Source organism: Pempheris klunzingeri, chromosome 9, assembly GCF_042242105.1.
Source record: "Pempheris klunzingeri isolate RE-2024b chromosome 9, fPemKlu1.hap1, whole genome shotgun sequence".
NCBI lineage: Eukaryota > Metazoa > Chordata > Actinopteri > Acropomatiformes > Pempheridae > Pempheris > Pempheris klunzingeri.
In genome coordinates, this window is record NC_092020.1 from 6,119,572 (window position 1) to 6,133,963 (window position 14,392).

The following is a 14,392-nucleotide window of genomic DNA, read 5'->3' on the forward strand; positions in this document are numbered from 1 at the left end:
TTGAAGAGTCTTATGAGGGTCGTCACAGCACCCAGGTCACTGTTCATGCAGCACGGACTCATTCTAAAAGCTTTTTTGCTGTTAACAGCGACACACAACCAGCAGCGGGCAGTGTTTTCCACTCCGGGTGGACGACTGAGTAGTTCATCCACAGTGGTCCTCCATCTGACTCGGTTTTTGGAGCGTCACTTTCTCTGATTGCTTCAACATATAGAAATAGGCTGTTTATAATCTGTAATATTTCACACAACTAAATGTCCTTTTTCCTGCTCTGTGTTTAAAATGCTACGGTGATTGGAAGTGTTACTCAGCTGCTGTTGTGCTGCCACTCTGTGCCGGGTGTAGCTCTGCTGCGAACAGGAAGTTATGCATTCCATATTTCTGGTGTTTGTGAGTAAATAAGTAGAGGATATAACTTGTGTAGTTAACGGGCCGTGACGGAGACCGCAGCTGAAGGAAATCGTGCTTTTTTTCGCAGGAAGCCTTTTTGTTGAAAATGTGTCCCAGTCACCCACTGACACTGAAAATGAGCGTCCATCAAAGCAGGCGATCTCTGGGAGAAAATACCACACTGATAACAGACAACAAAAATGACCCAAAACCTACCAAATATGTTTGAGTGTTTATTACTTTTGCAAAATGTGTAACAACACTGACTGTAATAATGTAACAGCTTAGTAATGTGCCAACTCAAGTTGTTAGATTAATCAGTATGTTCGATACAACAGTCAAAGAAGCAGTAAGTGAGGCCCGTTAATGCAACAGTGTGATGTAGTTTAGTACTGTACCATTTAATGGCAGCAAGATGTTTGGCAGTTGGTTGACAGTTACAGTTTCTTTGCATTACACAAAAATATTTCCACTGTAATCACTCATCTGTCCCTCTGTGGTGGTGACTAGAAAAAGGGGTTTACCACAGAACTAGACCAGACTGTGCACACGTGTGACATGACACGTAAGGTGGTGGGTTTTAACAGGAACATGAACTCTGTTGAGGTAGATTTATTTTTATTTTTATTTCTTTGCACCTTTAGAGACTGAAGAGCTTTACAAGATGACGTGTGCTTGATTTGCAGCCTGGACTTCTCTGTAAATAAAAAGTTGTCTTTGCATATTTGTGTTGTCGTGGCGTATTTTTCTATTACAACAGAAGAGCTGGCGACTTGATTTGTGCGCATAAATGAGTAAAATATTTGAATACTTAAGAGCTGTGAGTATACATGAGTGCATTTTGTTACCAGAATGGGCTCACGGTCACGTCACTGTTGTGAATATTTAATTAGATCAGTGTAAACTGTGAGCTGCATTGCGGCAACACTGTGGCACCGGGGATGTCACAACCTCTTCTGTCATGTTATAAAAATAGCATCTAATCAATTTTTCTACTGGTAATATTTGAGCATCTCATACTTTCAGGGGATACTTTAATGGGGATTGGTTGTGGGAAGAGTTTCTGAGGATGTAATGTTTCTTGAAGCGTGAGGCCACTTTGGGGTTTTTCTTTCTTGATTTCAATGAGTCAAGTTTCAAAATAAAATGATCCCCGAGTCATCTGGCGATGTCTTTTACTGGAATAATTGATATCATAGGTATGACACACTAGTGCTGACCTCGGCCTGTGTCATCCACGCTCACCCACTAAAGTTCACAGATGCTCAGAGTTTATAATTATGAACAGATGCATAAACCGAAGCACCGGCTCTTTCCATTAAAATTCAGCCAGACACAGAAAACAGTAAAACTACCTCAGTTTGTGCAGACGCCTTTATATCGGCAGCATAGAGTGCATCCACCTATAAACAATAATATATCTTTATAAGGACAATTTTACTGGGCTGGACTCCTACACAGGTTTTGAGAGCATGGGAATAAAACTGTGAATTCCAGGTCTTGAAAAAGTTTTTAAATTTCATAAATATACAGATTGTAGACCCAGATTGTTCACTGTCACTTAAGAGTTGATTTTATTGGCGATCAATCAATAAATGGGGGTCTGTTTTAGCCACATTACCGCTAGATCAGGAGAATAAAGTTTTATTAACTGTACATTTGTATGCTGGAAACGTCCTGTAGCAGCCCCAAGCTGTGTGCAAGGGTGCCCGCTAGTGGCTGAACATGGACACTGCGCTTCATTCGGACTGGGAAGCATGAGTGAAGAATCCGCACTCCCCGCGTTATCCTGCCTGAGAGTGGCGGCTCGTCTGCGGAAATGGGAGTGAAATAGCGATATTCAGTGTGTTTAATTAAGGTAAAGGGGATTAAAGAGCGCCGGGACTGCTGAAGGCTCGACCAGCGGACTACAAAAGACAACAATACACATCAGACCGCAGCGCTCCAGACTGAGTGGAGCCAGCAACTTGCGAGACGTCCCAGAGCCGCAGCACGACCACCGTAAGAATTCCTACTATATACACCGAAACATCAAATGCTGACTGGAAAAGGCCAAGAGTCGTGTTTGTTTTGTTACCGTTCAGCCGCGGGTGTTATATTTGACATGTGTGAGCGTGATAATCTCGCTACAACTATCAAAGGTGGGAAAAGTTTGTTCACTCGGACCATTATCATGTATATGCGCAAGGAAAGCTAGTTAACGTTTTTAATAGTTAGCTATTTAATGCGTCGCTATTAAAACAAAATATAAATCAGTTGCTATAGTAGCATGTTTCTGGCTAGAAATCTCTAAATTGTCCTCCGCTGTAGTACCGAAGCGAGCACTAGTTTGTTCGGAGAGCGGAGTGATATGCACCCCGCCTCTCCAGCCTACTTGTGTCCAGGGTCTGGAGGACATGGCACGGGGAGACGGAGCGGAGAAGCGGTGGAAAAACGGGAGAAAGCTCTAAGAAAGTTGGAGCCACCGTTTAAGCGTCACAAGGAAACTCGTTGTCATGGCTTGTGCGCGTTGGTAGAAGGTATGTGACTTTTAATTGTTCAAGCAAAAAAAGAAAGTCGAGCTCAACTCCAGCGAGCTACATCAGCAGGGTGCGCTGGGCAGAGGCTCGCCACTTTCCCTCGGAGGGCTGGGCTAACGGCTAACGGCTAGCTTAGCTTAGCCTCAGTGGTGAGGAGTTCAAAAAGTTTCTGGAATGGAGGAAGAAGAGGAAGAGTGAAGTAACTCAGGCTAGTCGCGAAGAGATAGAAAACTATGGCTACGGTAAAGTTCATTTTTAAAGGGGAAACTGTGTCCAGAATCGGTACACTCTTCGACTACACAGTGATGGTTGTTTTCAAGTGTGTGACTGTAAGTTAAAGCTAAACACTTTGATCTGTTAGCTAAGCTAGTTAGCGAATTGTCGAGGTTACTTACATTAGCTTGCTGCATACCAGGATTAGCCAGTGCCACTGAATACATTATGACTGTGCCAGTTTTTGTGCTAAAGTTGCTTTAGAGCAGCATTAAACGCTGTTTTTCCCACTGTTTTGGGGTTTGTGTGCCGCTAGATGCGTCTATTTGATTCCCTTTTCTCTCTCCCTCTCTGGGTGGGGGGTGCTCACTCCTCACCGACTCGTTCTTCCATATTGTCTGTTCCCTGTACTTCATACTTGTCAAGTCATTTCAGACAGGTTTCACACTGTATACACAGAATATTATTCTTGAGTTTTTACATCTTTTGATCCTGTTAAAGGGAGAATAACGGCACTATCGTTGGCCTCACTGAGGGGACACCTAGCTGTGATAAACAGTTACTTGTGAGGGCCTGAATAACAGTGATTTCAGATGATTTGTGTCGCTTAGCACTTCCACTTTGACTCTTTCCCTATATATATGGAGTGGTTTGGGCTTTTGGAAAGAACTTCAGATCAGTGTTATCATGAATTATATCTCATGGTTTCCAAAACGTTTCCTGGCATGTTATCGTAGGTTGAAGGTATCCTGTGACTCTTAACTGTAAATTGTGCATGGAAAACCAAAGGAAATTTCCTCTCTTTTGGACAGCAGTCATACATCATTAGTACGGTAGTGACTCTTCAATGTCTCACTTTGGAGAGTTCTTAGGATTTATTACTCAACACAGAAAATATGTAGATCACACTCTTAGTTGTAGATTTATATCAACCATGTGCTCAAGAATGCTGAGGTGGAACCACTAATGATTTTTGTAAGACTGACCACAAACCATCTTTAATCATGATTACAGTTAATTAAGGCAATGGTCAGTAAATCAACCCCCCCCCCCAACTCCCGTTCCAAATGTTGAGTTGTAAAAAGCATGGTTGGTCAAGATTGATTTGACTTTCGGTGTCAGCTTTGATGGTGAAAACAAAGAGTTAACAGTGTTAGCTGTAGAGTTCATCACCTTTTTATGAGAAGGGGTTAGTCATTCAGATGCAAATCAGGTTTTTTTTTTTCAGTTGTCCATTCAGGAAAGTTATATCCACCACATGTCATCCAACAATATGTTTCTACTTGTTTCAGGAAGATTGGACATGTCCTGTTGTTGGACTCTGTCACTTGCCGTTGCTCACCCTCGACAATGAAGTGATGAATCACTGCTGATCCAGTCTAAAAGAGGCTTAGCTGCATCCAGATCTCTGACTGATCAGGCAGTGTGGAAACAGCTGCTGGAGCACAGTCTGGTGCATGTCAGAAAAACTCACTATATTTACAGGCTAATGAGTTTTGTGTATGCCTACATGTTCTACTTGAGGAGGTTTCCCTCCGCTTTCATGTGCATGTAGAACAATGAGCAGTGGAAGTGGGTGCAGTGCTGTTGGACAGCTGTGTGCTGGAAGGGAGGGATCGGGGCAGAGATGGGATGAGGGAGGAAGCAGCTCTTTGTGGTCACATCCTTTTAGACTAAGGCCGGTTTCACAAGCCCCCAAACAGCTGCTCCTGCTGCAGGCTACATGTGTTTGACTGTCTGGGGCTACATGAGATGAGAAGTGTTACATATCAACATATGATTTGTTTCATAAGTGTTGTAAGTAAGATGGTTGGAGACTTGGAGGCAAATTTTCAAGATGATGATTCACTACCGTGCTTTTTTTGTTATTCGTGGTTGTGCAATCAGAAATGGCTACTTACTACAAATGACCATAAATTGTCAATAATGCATAAATCACTTATCAAAGTATAGTTAATAGGAGGAGCAAATATTCTTGAAACATTGTCTTTAAATGTTTTTTTTGTTTTGTAATTTGATTTTAAATGTTATTTAAGGTCATATTAGTAATTTTATTTTCCTGTGTGGTGGCAGACAAACCAGGCAATAGGTTGCCTGCTTTGCCTGAGCAGCATTTACAAACAGCTGTACATCTTTTCTTCATTTTCTGCCCGTGTACATACTCAAACAAAAGAAGGGAATATGTTATTCCAGCATGCACTTTAAAATTCAGCATTTTTGAATATAAGTTAAAAATAACTAGTTGATACCCTAAATATGCTGATCAAAAATATGGATTGTGGTCATGATGGCATCATTAGTATGTTAGAGCATGCTTTTGGGGCCATTTGTTTGGCGGAAAGAGTGTTTCTCCCTGTGTTTCTTTTCATATGCATGATTGTCTGAGATTTCCACATACAGCACCTATCAGATAATTGCGTCATCCAAGTTTCAGCAAGACTGAGTCTCTTTATGGAAATGATGTGTCCGATCAAAAAAGGGACAAAGGGCTTTTTGATCATTTAGTCGAGGGAGAAGTCGTGCGTCACATGATGTGCTGATGTTCAGACTTAAATTATGATTTGAGTTTAAAGAATACTTTATTATTTACAAATGTTAAGAATGCCTTTGTTTATCTTTTTGTGTAATGCTAAACAAATGGGTATGGGTGTAATGGGTGTATCTGTTCTCTTTTCTGTTTTGCAGAATGCCGGTGGAGTAGAGCAGTGACCGTGCATTGGTTGGAGACATTGTCCAGAGAGGAGCTGGGAGTTGTTTTTGTTGTTGAAGTAGTCTCTTCTTTAGTTGTCAGCCTGTCAAGCTGCACCGGTGAGACCTGCTGCAGTGTGTCAGTTCGACAGAGGTCCTGCACCCCCCCCCCCCCCCCCCTCTCCATCAGTGGTGACCCAAGTCCGGACAGCTTGCTGCAGGGCCCTTCCTGAGCAGCAGCAGCTGCGTCCTGCTTGCTGACTCCCCTCCCTCCCCTGCTTCCTGTCCTTGGTCAGACAAGGCTAAAGCCTCCTCTCCCCTACCCCACCCCTCATCTCTGTTGGCCTCTCATACGCTCACACATTCTCACATTCACACACTCAAGTGGTTTTCCTTGTTGACCACACGTTCGCACAGCATTTTAGGCTACTAACGCTAGTTGGAGATCATCAGCAAGGGACTCGCAGACCTTGTTGGTTCCCCCCTGGAGTGAGTCCTCCCTTGTACCTACACTACAGCCTTCAGCATGACCTCCATGTCTAGTCTCTTCTCCTTCACAAGCCCAGCAGTCAAGCGCCTGCTCGGCTGGAAGCAGGGAGACGAGGAGGAGAAATGGGCCGAAAAGGCAGTGGATGCACTTGTAAAAAAGTTGAAGAAGAAAAAGGGCGCCATGGAGGACCTGGAGAAAGCATTGAGCTGCCCCGGGCAGCCCAGCAAGTGTGTTACCATTCCAAGATCACTGGACGGCCGGCTACAGGTTTCCCACAGGAAAGGTCTGCCTCACGTAATCTACTGCCGAGTGTGGCGCTGGCCAGACCTTCAGTCCCACCATGAGCTCAAGCCCCTGGAGGTGTGCGAGTACCCATTTGGATCCAAACAGAAGGAGGTCTGCATCAACCCATATCACTACAAGCGAGTGGAGAGTCCTGGTAGGTACTCATACCGTCCCTTGATAGAGTAGTCAAAGGGTATTGACTTGAGTTTTTTTTTTTTTTTTTTTTTTTTTTTTTTCTCATACTGGAAGGTTAATGTTTGACACACACTCTTAACTACATTGTCTGTCCTATCTCAACTAAGCATCTCTAGATATGTAATTTTAATGGCATAATGTTTTGGTTTTTCAAATTTGCTTCTTCACACTTCACAAAATGATTAGTAAAGGTTTTGTGCCAGGCGTAGTCAGCACCCTATATGAAATGTCTGCAATGCATACAACTGAAAAACGGCATAGGATACAGATCAGACCAGTGTGGAGTTGTGTGCATCCCTTAGCTAGAGCTCTCAGTAAACTGGAGCTGGTAAACAAATCCACAAAGGTCAGGAGGCTGTCATCACACGGGCCGGTTCTGCCCACCCCCTCCATTTCACAGAAAATCAATATCACTAGCTCTTTTGGAGTCTTATTAGATTATATGCCTCAGGCACTCCAGATGGGGTGTGGCATCACAGAGTAGCTTACTAAATGCATAAACCACTCAGACTAAACTCCCAGCACTTTCTCATCCCTCTCTCGCTCACTTACACACCACATCACATGCACTCATGGATGACCCTGAGGGGTCAGTCTTTCCGACACTACGCTAGTTTGGGATTGCGTTTTCTGTATTGACCAGTTAAAGGATATGGCTCACATGTCAGGCAGGAGAGACGGCGCGTCATATCATGTAAAGCCAAGCTCTCTGTAGTAGTTTGGAGGGACGGCCTTGGGTCCATGACGCTTAAACTCAGTCAGGAATGAAAATCAAGGCTGGGGAAATGCACTCTTGACAAAGTTGAAAATGAAAATAAATATGGATGACCTCAGTTTGTATATCTTTACCAAGGTCTAAAGTGGCTTTTGAGGAATGCAGGATTGTTGAGCAGTGTTTTGTACTTTGTTTTAAGATGTTGACTGTGTATAAAATGCCTTGGTATTGGATGAAAATAGAACTGTCTCTGCTATCATAAATAAGACCACCACATCAAAAAAGGCCTTACAATGATTTGTGTATATAGGAGCTGAAACAACTGACCATCAGTAGAACGACTAATTAGAACTTAGTTTGATGATTTATTTCCACTAGTTTCGTACATTTCACAGGTCAAATAATGGACAATTTAACAGGTAGCTGCCCTAGGCTTACACATCTACGTACACACTACTAAGCTACTTTTTTCAAGAGCATGCCCATCAAGGGCTTTCTTTCCAACACTGGTTGCATTATTAACAATGAAAGCCAAACTTCAAACATGTTTTCTGGTGGTAGATATGGACTTCTAACGTATAGTATAGTCATCAAGAAGGAATCTAACTTCCCCCTAACTGTATCTTTCATTAACTCCCAACTCGACTTCCTCCTCTGCCTTCTTTGTCCCACCATCCAGTGCTCCCTCCTGTCCTGGTACCACGGCACAGTGAATTCAACCCACAGCACAGCTTGCTGGTACAGTTCCGCAATCTGACCCACAATGAGCCACACATGCCCCTGAACGCCACCTTTCCAGAGTCCTTCCAGCAGCCTCACAGCGGGGGCGGCAGCAGCAGCGGCGGAGGAGGTGGAAGTGGTTCTTTTCCCATCTCTCCCAACTCTCCGTACCCTCCTTCTCCAGCCAGCAGTGGTACTTATCCAAATTCTCCTGCCAGCTCGGGGCCCTCCAGTCCATTCCAGCTCCCAGGTACGCCAAATATACTCATGCCCTGGCCAACTATTGTTTTTTCTGGATTGTTGCTGTCATGTAGCCCAAAGGCTAACTGTTGCTAAACACTAATCTATGGTGATTTTGGTTTAGTTTTGTAATGTAAGGGAAATGGTTTTATAATGTTTATAAAATCTAGTCACAACAGACATTTACCAAAGGAAAATAAATAATATAAGTAATATCTATTTCATTTACAACTCCCATCTTGGACATTTTGGTTGCGACATGTTGAAGCACTGATTTGTGAATTGAATTTGTTCATGAAAATATGCAATTCCATCTTTATACTCCCTAATAGTTAAAACCCATGCATGATACACTTGATTACTATTCAGTGGAAAAGTTTCTTCTTAACAATACTCTAACCAGGCTAAGTTATTATATTCATCCAAATCAAGCTACACCCCTAAATGAGAACAAAGGAAATGCCAACTAAGCAGTGTCCTCCAGAGCCAGAGCTGCTGGCTGCTGTCAAGGCACTAACCCAGTGGACCAGCCTTTCTGTCTCATTACTACTGACTGGATACAAAACAGATACGTCTGACATGAAGAAATATCACTCAGCTGAGACATTCCTGTCTGTCCTGTTCAGTAGTCTGGGTTTACTGGAGAAATAACTTTGACTATTCAGATTATGCTTTTATTGGAGTGTGTATGTGCATGTGACTGCTACTGTGTGTGTGTGTGTGTGTGTATGTGTTGTCCTCTATTCTCATCCAGTCCAGATCTGCTGACACATCCGGTGGATGCAGGCAGTCAGGCAGAAAAAGTTTTTAATGGCAATTTAGGATTTGAGCTTATTAGTGCTGAAAAGCCCCGGTCATCATTGTCTACACTCACAAGCATGACAATCGGCCAGATGTCACTGCAATCTAAGTGGAGGTTTTTCTGCATTGTTTTTCCTATGTGCCTCAAGCTGGGCTAGGAAAGCTCAAATTGCATCTCTGTCGGGAATGGGTTAGCATGTGGCTTAGCAAGTGAGGGATATGTGAAATCTGACACCATTTCCGGGATACAGATCCTGTCATGATTGTTCGAGTTAGGGAGGTGTGTTTGTGAGAGAGAGAGCGAGACTATTTGCCAGCAGCAGCAGCAGCAACTGGTCCCATCCTCACTAACTGCTCTCTAAATGTCTCAGCTGACACCCCACCCCCAGCGTACATGCCCCCTGATGAGCAGCTGGGCCAGGAGAGCCAGTCCATGGAAACAAGCAGCAGCCTGGTGCCACCAAACATGGCCAGAGGAGGTGAGGAGAGCACACGTTTAATATGACAATGGCACTACACTAAACAAGTACCTAACAATGAGAGAGGGTGGAATGCCAACCAGGAAGTCCAGTTCGAACACTTCTGAAAAGCCACAATTTGACCACTGTGGAGAATAGCAGAAAGAAGCTGCATGAACTAAGGCCTGGACCAGCATATTTGTTGGACTGCCCTGTCTTGGGTTTTCTTGTACTACATTTGCCTTTTTAGGTGGAACAAAAATCCATTTCCATGTCTAAAAGTTTGTCGGCACAAGAATGACTATAATAATAATAATAATTTGCCAAGTCTGATCCAATATTGATTGTATTTTTAGTCGTTACGCCAACACTGGCAGAGCAGGTTAAATGGGTTTGATGAAAATAATAATCAAGAAGAGTGGTGGAGTTGATGTTCTGTGCACTTCCTGTGATTCAATTAAGTTACTACAAAAGTCAAAATAAAAGAACTACAAATTGCAAATCCTGTACAACATTTTTTAAGGGTTTGATTGTCTTTAATTACATTATCTTTGCGCTGAATGAAATGCTTTCCATAACAATGAGTGCAATTAACGAACCGCTTCACTCTTGTGGCTCACACATGGGCCGTATAAAAGAAGTGGAAGTTGCTTCCAGGTTTGAGAAGTGAAGCCAGCACAGAGGTGTTTTAAACCTGCATTCTCTCTAACAGCCTGCGAGGGGGCGACTGCTGGCTCCAAAAAGATGTCTGATTGTATGGAAGTCTGAAAAATGGCCCTACTTCTCACTTAATTTATTACCTTAGTAAACGCTTTTGTAATGAGTTTATGGTCTCGATCGCTAGTTTCAAATCTTCAACACACCACGATGTTCGTTTTGTAAACTATGGTTCCATTTAGAGCAAATTAGACCGTAAAGCAGAGTATATTTAAAGCCAGGACTACCTCGGAATTAACCAATCAGAGGCGGTCTTGGGGAATGAACGTCACTTCTTGCTGCCAAAACCAAGATGGCAACGTCCATAAAGCCAGACTCGAGGCTTCAAAACAGCAATCCACGTCGCAGTGGCTTTGTCCACTTCTTATGTTCAGTCTGTGTGCTCATGTGAACTGCACTCTTTCACTTTAACCCTGTTAACTATTGAATTATTGAATCCTAATGGTATTAACAAGGCTTTCGGTGTGCTAATATACTGGCATACTCTGATTTAATGTTTTAAATGTTTTCACACTGCCAAGTTTGTGAGATGCATCTTACCCAAGGTCTTATGCCTTCTAGAAGATTTCTGTGTGTGGGAAGATGTTGTCTGAGTTTAGGACTCACTTGTTTGTATGTTATTTTCCAGACGTGCAGCCAGTGGAGTACGAGGAGCCGAGTCACTGGTGCTCCATTGTCTACTATGAACTCAACAATCGTGTAGGTGAGGCTTACCACGCCTCGTCAACCAGTGTGCTGGTGGATGGCTTCACCGACCCTTCAAACAACAAGAACCGCTTCTGCCTCGGACTGCTGTCCAACGTCAACCGCAACTCAACAATCGAAAACACCCGCAGGCACATCGGCAAAGGTACGGCAAAGGGTCGCACACAGCACAAGTGTGAGGTGCACAATTTGTCCTTGCAGAGCTGTGTGTTGAGTGTCCTGACAGTTGGTTGTCTGTCTCTGTTGACCAGGAGTGCACCTGTACTATGTGGGAGGGGAGGTGTACGCAGAGTGCCTCAGTGACACCAGCATTTTTGTCCAGAGTCGTAACTGTAATTACCACCACGGCTTCCACCCCACCACCGTCTGCAAGATCCCCAGTGGATGTAGCCTCAAGATTTTCAACAACCAGGAGTTTGCTCAGCTTCTGGCCCAGTCAGTCAACCACGGCTTTGAGGCCGTCTATGAGCTAACCAAGATGTGTACCATTAGGATGAGCTTCGTCAAGGTGAGGCCTTCATGAGCTAAACCGAAGACGGGAGAACAGATTAGGCAGGAACAGTTCTACACATATTTTTACTTAACAACAGCTTTATCATCGTTTATTTGTTCTGCCTCCTCACAGGGCTGGGGAGCGGAGTATCACCGACAGGACGTCACCAGCACCCCCTGCTGGATCGAGGTGCACCTGCATGGGCCCCTCCAGTGGCTGGACAAGGTGCTGACACAGATGGGTTCACCTCTCAATCCAATCTCCTCTGTGTCCTAATGATGGACTTATGGGAGCTCCTGAGATCCTGTCTACTTTTTTTTTTTTTTTTTTTTTTTTTACTTTTCTTTTCTCCCCCTTGGTGATTTATAATTTAAGGTGGTCTTAATGGCTAAACTGTTTACACTTAACTTTGGGAAGGGATATTGAACTCTGGCTGGGAATTCGGCAGCAGCAGCAGCCGGAATCAGTTGTTGAAACAGAGTAATACTACAAATACCTGAAGAGAGAGGGAGGATAAAGGAATGCCCAAGTAGCAGTAACGACACGGACACACTACTGCTTGACAACGCTACAACACCTGCAAGGGCTCCATTGTCAAGCTTGAATCTGTCAGTTGTTAATTTTTGCATCAAGTTTTATTGTTTTCCCAAATGTTTTTATTTCTCTGTGTAGTTTTTAATGAAGCAGAACCCTTTTCACTACTCTGCCTTATGTCCGACAGACAAATTGGAATTTTATTGAACACTTTTCTTACATTGTTGTCTCAATGCCAGATATTTTACAATTAAGATATAGACACGATTACGTTTACCATTAGGCTCAGACATAACAAATGCTTTCTTTTTATAGTCTCTACTGCTAGAAATGAACACTGAGCTACTGCCTCTGAGAGAAGGTTATGTATGCCAACCTGATAGTTTTTGATATGGGAGATCAATCACTGAACAAGTTTAACATGCCATAAGCTAACAACATTGTGAATGTTACATCTATTGCAATAGAAGTAGTCAATTATGATATAATCAGACAGTGGACATTGATTCTTGTTTGTACTCTCCAGTTCACGTGAGAGCGACTGTATTTTCCATACTCACTGTATTAACAATATTGTGCACTCATGGATTTTGTGGAGGCATATTAAATTTTGGCGTGGGTACCAAGGCATTATGTTGATAGATAATTGACTTCATTAGCTCAATGAAATAAACAGGTTATTTGGTAACAATGGTTGTTTATTTTGTCTATCTGTCAGTTTTTCAAGGAGTTTGTGACATTTGGCCAAATATTTGGCAGAAAATGCATCAGACACTGTTGAACTGTGCTAAATCAGGATGGATCAACAGTAACAGGCGTGCGACTCATCCTGTTAATCACAGACTGCTGATGGACTTCTAACACATCACCACCCAATGCCCTCCAAGCTGACCTGCCTGTGATTATCTCTGTTTGAATAGCTGGTATTCGATGTAGTTACATTTACAATCAAACAACACTGTTGACAGTTTTAAAATGTCTTAAGGCAAATCCATAAAAGCAGCACGGCAAACACCGACATCCATAGAGGATCAATAAATCTATCAAGGCTCACAATTACACTGTAGTGTTCTTTATGATTTTTAATTAAAAACTTATTGGTTGCAATGGAAAACTCACATGAGTTATAATACTGCTTGTCAGCACTGACTTTAGTTGCAGCCCCTCTTTGATTTTACTGTGTGGACAACTTAAAATTCTGTAATAAACCAGATTGCCCTTTAAGTAATGAGAAACGGATCCAATGTTTGATATTATTCTGCAAACAAAGGGCAGATGTGCATCATACAGTAGATCAGAATAACTGCATGATGCCTTCATTTTGTGTTCTGATGTTTAAACTCTAAAAGTGTGGCTGTCATATTGTCCTTTGACTAGTCAGCGTCGGGCTGATTACCACCTGATGCTTATTTTTTTTTATTTAACAGAGGGTGTGTGTTTGTTGTCGCAATCTGAAACTAACTCTTTTTTCACATATTTTTCTATTATTTCACGCCACATTTGGAGCTTGGGTTGCAAGAATAACCGAAGAACAGAAGAAGCTTGTGGACGAGAGGTAAAACATCTTTTAGAGCCCAGACATGTCACTTCTGAATATGCTATTATTGCTGGTTTAATAAATAGCCTCACCCTTTATTTACAGTGTGGATGACCAACGCTCTCTGGTGGAAAGACCAGACCTTAATCCAGTAGATATAAATAAATTAATTCTAATATTCTTATTTCTTATTTTTGGATAAAAGAGGAAGGACTGATATCAGACTTAAAACAGTATTCTCTTCAGACACTTTTCAAGACTGATTAGCACCCATAATCAATGTAGCACTATATATTATACAGTATTTATTATATTTAAACTTCTACATGTTGCATGTCAGTAAAACATGCAGTTCCATGTGTCTGTCTGTCTGTCTGTCTGTCTGTCTGTGAGTCCAGCTGCTCTCAGGCTCTGCAGTGCTGCCACTCTCTCTCAGTGCAACGTTGCTGTGACAACTTCCCATTGGACCACGTTGGTATTTACCGTAAATCTCCCAAAAGACGCATCACCTAACAACATTTACCTTTACATTCACAAATACAGGGTAGAAAATCGGCGATTGAACGCAAATATCAAGTATTCGCTGAATGTTGAAGAGTAAGTGGTATTTAAACCAAGTATTAGACAGAAAAAAGGTAAGACGGCAGTGATTCGTGAAAATGCTCGTGCGTGAAATTACCACAGTAGCCGGA

General features: G+C 42.6%; 1 protein-coding gene across 2 annotated transcripts; it reads left to right on the plus strand.

Moving 5' to 3' along the window:
- The first annotated feature begins 2,146 nt into the window (after positions 1–2,146).
- Positions 2,147–12,834, plus strand: smad5 (SMAD family member 5). 2 transcript variants are annotated; one of them, XM_070836593.1, is made up of 7 exons: positions 2,147–2,391; positions 5,808–6,739; positions 8,175–8,465; positions 9,628–9,735; positions 11,060–11,281; positions 11,388–11,644; positions 11,762–12,834. In XM_070836593.1, the coding sequence occupies exons 2-7, from the start codon at positions 6,337–6,339 to the stop codon at positions 11,903–11,905; spliced, it is 1,425 nt and encodes a 474-aa protein (XP_070692694.1). In that variant the 5' UTR covers positions 2,147–2,391; positions 5,808–6,336; the 3' UTR covers positions 11,906–12,834. The 2 variants fall into 2 exon arrangements, with proteins under 2 accessions (XP_070692694.1, XP_070692693.1); XM_070836592.1 differs by lacking the exon at positions 2,147–2,391 and adding an exon at positions 2,782–2,909.
- The last annotated feature ends 1,558 nt before the right edge of the window (positions 12,835–14,392 follow it).

Excerpts from the sequence above, each read along its gene's own strand:
- smad5 (XM_070836593.1), top strand. The coding sequence starts at position 6,337 with ATGACCTCCATGTCTAGTCTCTTCTCCTTCACAAGCCCAGCAGTCAAG. Across the intron at positions 6,740-8,174 it reads CAAGCGAGTGGAGAGTCCTG|TGCTCCCTCCTGTCCTGGTA; the intron begins GTAGGTACTCAT and ends CCCACCATCCAG. Across the intron at positions 11,645-11,761 it reads TTAGGATGAGCTTCGTCAAG|GGCTGGGGAGCGGAGTATCA; the intron begins GTGAGGCCTTCA and ends GCCTCCTCACAG.